The 9,886-nt window shown below is 39.8% G+C and overlaps 1 protein-coding gene across 2 annotated transcripts in view; it reads right to left on the minus strand.

Annotated features, from left to right (window-relative positions):
* The window catches only part of LOC115577935 (uncharacterized), a 21,098-nt gene extending 11,728 nt beyond the window's left edge, over nt 1-9,370 (minus strand). The window contains exons 1-2 of one of the 2 annotated variants that reach the window (XM_030410790.1): nt 9,312-9,370; nt 6,681-6,793 (exon numbers count right to left, since the gene is read on the minus strand). In XM_030410790.1, coding sequence (XP_030266650.1) covers nt 6,681-6,780 — 100 coding nt within the window. In that variant the 5' untranslated portion in view covers nt 6,781-6,793; nt 9,312-9,370. Of the gene's footprint in view, nt 1-6,680; nt 6,979-9,311 lie in introns of those variants that run through there. The other variant, XM_030410791.1, reaches the window with a different exon arrangement.
* Between the last annotated feature and the right edge of the window lie 516 nt (nt 9,371-9,886).

A 9,886-nucleotide genomic window follows, 5' to 3' on the forward strand; every position in this document is an offset into this window, starting at 1 on the left:
AGTTGTATAGAGAAATTCACACCGCTTCACATCGCCGTCAAACCAGCCTTTCTTTTGACACTACATTTTCTCAACCGTGGAACCTTCGTATCCCTACACAGTTGGTGCTCATGCGTAGGGTTACGGAGACTCTACCGTCTCAGGGCTCTACCCTGACATTTTTCCCAACGAGCAAATGTGCTCCTAAAGTAAAATATCTGCACAAAGACATATATGGGAGCGCAAAAAATATTTATCAATTTATCGAACACTTCACACTTAAATAGGCAGCACAAACAAATGATTTACAGTGTTTGATTTCATTTTTTTTTTATTTCAGGCAGCACAAAACAATTGATTAAAATGACAGAGATTTCATTTTTTTCATTTAATTTTGTACCCAATATGTACTAAACACAAAGGATGTCAGTTGTCTAAGTGCATATTAATATTCCTATAAAATAGAGGAAGCACTAAAATACAATAAAAGAGGTCTGTCTTATTTGGCCCACTTAGGAACAAGATTTGGATGCTGTTTGGAGTCACTGGGTCACATGACATGGAAGCTATTGAGAAAAAAATCATAATTTCTACATATGAATATTCATATAAAATAGAGGAATCACTCAAATATGATCAAAAGAGGTGTGTCTTATTCGTCCAGTTTATTTATACAATCAGCAGCTGGTTTGGAGTCACTGGGTCACATGACATGGAAGATATTGAAAAAACTATTATTATTTTTTGTATTAGTATATATATGTCGAGTAATTTAATGACTTAGACTTTCTTTTATTGTCTTTTCGAATTGCACTTTACAGTTCAATGGGAACAAAATGTAGTTTCAGTGGCTTGGGACAGTGCAGGATAAAAAAACTACAGCATGTATACTTTGGACATTGGAAAGTCGGACGAAGGGAAGCGGCGTTCTCCAGCCCAGCTGTTCGCCCCGCTGGACAGCCACGCCTCCGTCACACCGCCTCTGCTTGCTCCTCTGTCAGCTTGTGATGCTAGGAGCGTCCATAGCAACTGGGTCTTGTCGGCTACCCGTCCTCCTGCTGCTAACACAGGGCAGTAATGTCGAGTGACTATCCGCTGAATATCCGAACTGAAACTAACTTCACCACAGTCCGTTCGTTGACCTGTCACCTCTCCCGTGACACTGGTTGCGTCATTACAGAAAACTACTTTGATTGGTGCGTTGCAGCTAGAGGATTGTAATTTTTTTAACAAGCGCAGTCAAAGTAGGTTGTGACGGTAACTTGAGACCTTTGCTCGCACACTGTGCGCCGCAATAATTTTCCCGGTTCGCACACACATTTTTTGATGGGCAAATAGGAGTGAAATGCTCGCACTGTAGAGCCCTGTACGTCTGTGTCTGAAATTGTTAAGTAAACCTCTCATCCAGCAACTGGGCCTCAGCTGTATTCCGCCGCTCGCAGATCAGCTGTTGCCCAGTTACGCTAATGCGTAGGGATACGGAGGTTCTACAGTTGAGAAAATGTAGTGCCAAGGCTGGTCTGATGGCGATGTGAAGCGGTGTGAATTTTCTCTATACGACGTACACTGGAACTGTTACAGATTTTAGGAAGGAAAAAGAGCGACTATAGATATGTACTTTATATGACCCCACCCCAAAAAACCAGAATTATCCCTTTAAAGCCAGTTTTTGTCATGGCCAAGCCGTGTAAATACATCATCCTGTAAGGTAAAGTAAGGTAACTTTATTTGTGATTTGATCGCAGTTAAAGAGTAATTGGCTGCTTACACACACACACACCCAGACAGCATTGTCTGGGATGCCCTTTTCCCCAAAAGCTCACATTGTGAAAGATGTGTCAGTAAAATGTTAATAAAAGCCGCACAACCTCGCTAAATGACTTGTTTTACTGTCAGAATTTTGCGCAATTACGTCCAATAAAATTTAGTCTAAAAGAGCCGCCCAATTACATCTTAACCCCAAGTTGGCTCTGCGCTAAACTGGAAGTTAGCCGACTTGGTCGGCTGAAGTCTGGAGTGTGATGCTCTATTGCAGTGGTTCCCAATCTGGGGTCCGGGCCCCCCCCAGGGGAGCGCCAGAGATCCCAGGGGGTGCGCACAAGTTTGTCTGCTCTGAGGTTGTGAGGGTTACCAAAATTATATCTGTGCACATTAAATTTATAAAATCCCAATAACACACCCAACTGGACAATCAAAACTCTGTATAATCCGAAATGAAACACATTTTTGGTCCACATTAAAATTCATTATGCTATTTATTACCAACATGCCTATGAGGTAGGACTATTCTGTTCTCTGGTAGGCCTATTCTGGTCAAAAATTTAACTGTGTGAGCGTGTGTGTTTGTGTGTGATACATAGGGATGAGTACCTTTCGCATTTGAACCGATACGGTACCAATACCTGGTACCTGCGAATCGGTACCGGTATATATCGGTACCTGTTTTCGGTACTTTTATGCGAATATGTGTGGTAATTAAAGCCATTTTGTATATAAAAAAAAATAGTCAAAACTTGTGAATTTTCAATATTTGTTGACGGGATTTTTGATGGTACTAATAATAACAATCACGGTGACAAAAAATTAACAAAGTCTGCAAATCAAGATAAGAAACTGCAGCAGCAGTGAACCTGCTTTCTTTTTTTCAGCAGAATAGAGATATAATCCATGAAAGAACATTATAACATATGATACTGTACACAGATTAAATATCTAACTGTCATGTATCATCACAGTAACAGCGTTACATATATTAGCATCTATAAAAACTTGTAAAAACATCATAAAGATACATATTGTGGTTTGGTGCGGACCTGTAAACTGAACATATAAGGAGTAGTTCATGTTTATAGTCATCAGAGAACGTTACGTTGTTTTTGGTTCGTATCTGTTTCCTGAATATATCCGTACGTGTGTGAATGTGTAAATGAGAAGCATTAACTTATGGCACTTAGTAGAAGTGAGCTTTATAAAGTTCACTTCATTGACTCGTATTAGTTCACGGGGCTGAGCTGCCTCCTCCATTATGTCGGCGACGTTGACGTACGGTCCAACGTTCAATGAGGTGTCTATGTATATATGTGTCTATAGAGCGAGCAACAGCTGGGGAGTTTTAAAACCAGGAAACAGCTGATCACATCAGTCAGTCCATCACTTCATCTGCGGACATTAAGATGAGCAACTGGACAGCCGCTGAGATCCAGGAGATGCTAGCATCTCCTGAATCTCTGTAGCTGTCTTCGTTGTCCGCTTCTTGTTGTAGCAGCAAGCTAATACAGGTCACTACTTTCAAATTAAAAGCCTTTCGCTGAGAACCCAATTCTAAACTCCAATCGGGTACAATGTAAAGCTCTTATTTTGAAGACAAATTTGTTGTCTTTCTGACAGAGAATGCAATGTATGTTACGCCGCAACTTCCGCTCTTACTGACGCCCATGAAGGTGCGTTCAGGTACCGAAATTTGGCACCATTTAATTTTACATGAACCAATACTCGGTAATATCGACGTGTTTCGGTCGGTACCGGTAAAAGTACAGGGTTCGGCACCCAACCCTAGTGATACACCTGATCACACAAAAAGGAAAAAATTTATCTATAATACATTGTAAAATAAGGAGAATAAGAGCAAAAACCTACAACTGTTGTTTATTTTTGCAAATAAAAGTTTGAAATTAATCATTTTTATCACTTACTTATTCTGATTAGAGTGTATTTAGGTTGTGTGGGGGGGGGGGGGGGGGGGGGGCTGGCTTGTCTTGGACACAGGTGTCTAAATAGTTGAGATCCATTTACTCCTGTCTAATGTGGATACCAGTATGTATACAGACACGGAGACAGTGTCAGAAAAGTTGAGATTCATACACTCCTGCCAGACACAATACAAGAAAGGGACATTATACTTAGTCCTGAAATGATTCTGAAATATATTTTAAAATTTAAACTGCTGCAATGTGTTTGCAATAAATTCATTAAATTCAATAAAACCATTTCATTAAAGGTATGTTGAAATAGGAAGTAAAGAGGAAATGGCGACACGATGTGTCTGTGAGAAAGAGGAAGTGTTACACTCAAGGCTTTGTCTGTCGTTCCGTCTCTGATGATCATTTTTGATTAAGTATTAACTCTGCAAAGTAGAAGGATGTGTAATGGGTAACTATGATTGAAAACAATGTGTTGAAGTTTAGAGATCTAATGATAATCAGTAAAGAAACAGTGTTGAGCTGAGGTCATGAGAAAGTGTTAAAGAACTGATCGGGTCAACATGAGGCCAAAAGGATGTGTCGAAAACTGATCACGCTTTGGGCACGGGCACAGACCGCGACCGAGTCATGTTAGATCATTACGAAATTGTTAGCCGTCATAAAGGAACTATTAGTCACTGAACGGAGAGATGGTAGGAAAATGTCCTAATAAGGACATAGAACCGTACCACTGTCCGAAGCAAAGTTCATTCTTCCACTCGCTCAATCCTTGAAGAAACACCTGAGACGGAGAATGTGAGCAGCCTAAACATCGCAGAAAGGACTCAAAGACATCTTCAGCAGAAACAGACGAAGGAATTAAGAGCACAACGGATTAACCATTTTTGCCAACATGCTGTGGATTATAATTGGGATATTGGAGTACTTTTGTTCACTCTGCTGGCGTGAAGTTTGGACTTTGGGGAAATTGAGAGACCTCAGGCGGGGTGGTGATTTGCCTCAAGGACTTGGACTTTCAGCAGGAGGGGAGAGGCAAGCCATGGATAGACCTGACCCTCTCCATCTCACCTAAATTTAAGTATTTCTAATCAGACCTCAACTCTTTTAAATCAATTTGTTATTTACAGTATTATGATTTATCAATAAGTATTTTTGATAATGACTGATAGTAATTGAAATAAGTATTGCGCTGTATGCTTTGCCCTTGCTAAAATCTATACATTAAAACCTACATAATATAGTTAAAGTTAAAGTAGTGGATACTGATTTTATGTCTCTTTGATGGAAGTAAAAGTCAGGTGTTAAGTGTGCATAATATCTTAAAGGTTCTTAAAGGTTACTCTAGCATACCAAATTTAAACAGTCCCTTAGGGTTTACCAAAAGCTCTTAAAATCAAACCTAGCACCATACCAAGTGCACTGATCATTTAGAGGAGAGCTGCCATCAGGGGCATGATTGGTGGCCGCGGCTTCATGTCAGGTGCCAAACCAGAGGAAGCAGGGTAAACGTTCGGATTCAGGCAGTTAGAATCTAGGTGAGTCTCCTCACCACCAGCTTAAGCAATCCCTATTTAGATTCCCAGTTTTTAAGCAACCTCTTGTATGTTTAGGGATCTAACCCTTTAAACGGAGAGCTGGTTGAGTGCCTCCTGGACAGGGGTAAACTCGGGAACTAACACAGGCAAGGGGGGCTTCAAGGAAAAAAGGCTGGGAATCACTGCTCTATTGCACCCAAGCTGGACAGCCAACCGCGGTTCGGTTTGGTATATGCTGATCATTAGGAAAATCAATTATGTCTTGTATAGTCAGGTTAAAACTGAAAGAATGACGCAGTCTGACATTTGATACATGATTGTGACAGTCTTAGGTCAAAAGTAGGTAGATTCTGGCACTGCAAGAGAGGAGATATTGCTAGTTCCAACATGCTTTTCATTTATTTGGCAAAGAAAGTTATCTTTAACAAATGCTAAGAACAAATAGTAATTCACTGTCACTAATGTAATGGGCAGTCACAGTCAGGAAACTTTCAGTAGCCCTGGAGTAGAGCTGGTAAATACGGTTCCTTTTAAGGATTTGAGTCATTATGAGCCACTCACTAAATTGAACACGGTTGCGCGAGTCACTTAAGTCAGTATTGACTAATCACCATGGAAACTCAGTCCTAGCCCATTGTCTCTTAACCACTTAAATAGTAAAAAACACAATGCAATAAAACATTATATACATGATTGGAAAAATAAGAGATACTATAATAAAATAAAATAAAACAAATAAATAATAGAGTACTGAGGTAGGAACAGTGTAAAGACAATAATATAGAGATAGTAATAGCCTACTTACAATATACTAATTAATATTTATATATCATATTTATATAAAAAATATTTTATTTTGCAAAGATTGATCGACCTTATCTAATTTTGCTACATCTATACACCAAACCTACAGGAGCCTCTGGCTACCTACAGAACAGAACATGTGTAACATTATTTTATTTTAGAATTGGGGGAATGGCTTCTGTTGTACTATGACAGCGATGTGCTTTTCACGCTGACTGGAGGAAGTCTAACCCAGACATGTTCGGTCTGGACACAGATGTTGTTGTTCTGTTGTTCAGATGTAATCTCTGACTGCATCTGGCTCATATTTCATAATCACTGTGTCACTGTCCCTCCTGTGTTTGTTCTAACAAACCAGAAAAGTAAAATACCTGATGGTGCAGCAAGAAACAGCCAGTCAGTGATTACAAAAATCACTAAAATGACACTCAGTAGAGAGCATACCTCCATCAAGACTCAATGGTCCCTTTTATCTGCATTAAACTGTACTCACTCAGTAGATACTGCAAACAAACCAACAAGCAGACATGAAAAAGTGTTTCATGACTCTGATATGAGCCTGATCCTTGCTGAGAAGTTGCTATAAGAGTAGAGATGAAGGACTTTACATATTGAATATTTTGTTTTGATGCATTAATGATGTTTAAATGTGAATCCTTACCGGGGACGAGTGAATCTTTGCGGCAGTCGTACAGCATCCCGAGGCTGAAAGGTCGGCCGAGCGCCGCCACCTTCATCGCCCTGCTGGCTTCAGAGTCCATCGCTCAGGCTGAACTGGAAAAAACCAACAACAGCTTGTTAGTTCACTTGACTGACTCTTCTGCTGACTAACCTGTTAGTTGTCTGTGTCATGTTAAAAAACACTTGGTTATATCACTTCCAATGACACTCACACTGTCACTCATTTCAGTTTGAGTTCATGTCCAGGCTTCATGTAACAATTCAAAGCAGCTATAATGGTATTTAGTAATAACAGTGTTAGATATTCATAGTCAGATATTAAAGAGCTCCTCAGATGTGTTGATGTCATTATATATATTTGGGACTGTGAGGATCATCATTCTGACGGGACAACAAACTGCTGGGGTCGGTGCTGTCATGGTTTGAGTTTGTGGGTCAGCTGTTTCCTGTTTTATTTTGAAGTTCTCTCCTTGTGTCATGTTTTGTCCCGTTTCCACTTTTTTTCTGTGTTCAGTTATGTCCCATCAGTCAATCACCCTCTGAGTATGTAAGTTCTTGTACTCCTCTCTCATGATCAGTTTGTTTGTTGTGTAATGAGTCTCAGTCCAGTTCAGTCCTGTATCTTTGTGTCTTTGTGTTCCTGCCTCTTATTCCAACACCTCCTTTGTTTATTTAGTTTTTATATTTTTGCAGTTCTTTGTTTTTGGTCTTTGTCTCGCCTGCTCCTTCTGTTTAGTTACTGTTTGTCACCACTTGGTTTACAGCTTTACTTAATAAAGCTCACCATTTGTTCGTTTACCTGCCTTCCTGTTTGTGTCTTCAGTTTGTGTCACTGTTTGTTTAACCCTGACAGGTGCATACTGAAAATTGTGGACTGTTGACATTGACAGCAGAGTGTGACCTCTTATTAATGGAGCACATTGAGAAACATGGCAGTGAGGGCAGATGTAAGCCGTCCTACTGGTCTTCAACTGTGAGGACATTTATTCCATTAATGGTTGAGAAAACTAAAGTGACAGCAGAGGAAATCAGACGTGCTAAATATTTATCTGTTATGGCTGATTCAGTACCACATTTAGAACAAATAGATCAACTCATGTTTGTTTCTTGCTTCGTCAGTGCAGACAGCAGCGGGGTAGCAGCAGAGTATTACAGAGATTCCTCAGGTTGGAGCTCATCCACAGTCACACAGGTATCAGCATGGCTGAATCTGTGATTGAAGGGTGTCAGACTTTGGGTTGGACATGTCAAACTGTGGGCTATGTTACTATAATGTGAGCATCATATCTGGCAGATTCAATGGGCTCAAGACACACTTAAAAAAAGAAAACCCACTAATCCATCATACACCACCTGCTGCCCATTCACTGAACCATGTAGGTGAGAACAGTAGTAGTCGAATGATGTGGTTTTTTTTCCAGGGCTGACACGGATTATCAGTAATCATGGCGACCGATAACCAATAAGCATTCACATCTTGGCTAAATGATGGACCAGTTCATGAACTTATTAATTTCCTATTTTTTTAAAAGTTACATAAAAATAGAAAATGTGTACATCTATACATCATAGATTCCCCTATTAAGATGCACTAAAACAATCGTTGCTCTGTTGTTTTCAAAGCAGCACAATGAATGAAACAAATCTCAAATCTTAGCAAACTTGTCGTGTTTCACTTCTTGAAAAAAGTTCATGTTATCAAAACTGAATTGACCTGACAAAATCTTTACACTACCAATGATTTTAAGTTATTAGCTGTTCTTTTAGAGGGTCCTTTTTCACTCTTATCAGTAAGGCATGGACAAAAAGCCTATCAGCGGTGGTCTTGACTGGTCTCGTTCAAAAAGGCCGGGTGAAAATGCCCACGATTCCAAGACAAGACCAAGAATCTAAAAAAATGGTCTTGAGACCGGTCTCGAGTAGTACAACACTACATTTTGAACAAAGAAGTTTATATTTAAACGGTAAAATATCCCACCTCCATCATGTACGTAGACAGCCCGGGAGGTGACACGGATGTTATTTTTTAAAGTTGCGCGCATCAGAACATCACTGAATCCAGATGAAATACTGAATAAATATACCAACACATTTGCGATTAAAAAGGTTCCTGTGCCTCTGAGCCAACACAGAATAAAGACAGTAAAAATACAGACTGGGTTTGTTCTTAATGTGCAGCTGTTTGTTAAACAGGTAACAGAGAGAAAATCACAGACGCAGTTTAAACTTTAAGGTTGTTGGTTCACAAAAAGAAATTCAGAAGATGTTAATGTGTTTAACAGAAGCTGTGCTCGTATGAAAATGAATAATCAGGATATCAGCAGGAGCATACTTTCGTACTTACATCCGTTTTAGTAAATCAGGGGCCACTTAAATGTTGTTGCCCTGGGACACAATGAGGTCTTAATACGACCCTGCTGCTACTACAGTGACTGCTGCTGCTGCTCAAGTCAGACCAGCTCCAATGTTAAAGAACAACAGCCCAAAACCAGTTCATGTGGAAAATCACCTACCAATAACTGTTTAAATGTACCTGCAGACACGTGATCATTATTTTATGACACAAAGGTGACCATTTCCCTTTTAACCATCAGAGTCAGTGTTAACAAACCTCAGGTGATAAAGTTCAGGAAGAAGTCCTCCTCCTCAGTGAGTTGACTTTATTTCAGTCACAAGAATCATTTGGACGTCGCCTCAGTGAGCTGAAGAGGACAGACAACATTCAACAGATCAGTCTCATGACTTAAACCTTCATAAAAATAAGAACATATTAAAATACACAAACTACTTGTTATCTGAACCTCCTGACACAGGGCGAGCCCTCACAGGAAGGAGCTGCAGATTTATTTCCAACCACTTTTAGAATCTTTCTGTGAAACCAACTGAAAGTCTTCACTCCACAGATCTTATGTTGTTGTCGTATTAATTGTTATCTAGATATGAAAAAAATCAGATTGTGGTTTAAACTCAATCTGACTAATAAAGTTACTGAGTACTCACCAGTGTTCAGATGCGATTCTGCTGTTCTGCTGAGAAAAATCTGATGGATGCAGTTGTTGAGAGAAAGACAGAGATTCATCTGGACTGCAGCTCTGTGTCTCTGACAAACTGTGACTTCCACTTGAAGAAATACAAAATGTGACGTTGACACTCTCGTTGCTCCACCTCTCATTGTCTTTACTTCTT

Source organism: Sparus aurata, unplaced genomic scaffold (genome assembly GCF_900880675.1).
Source record: "Sparus aurata unplaced genomic scaffold, fSpaAur1.1, whole genome shotgun sequence".
NCBI classification, from domain to species: Eukaryota; Metazoa; Chordata; class Actinopteri; order Spariformes; family Sparidae; genus Sparus; species Sparus aurata.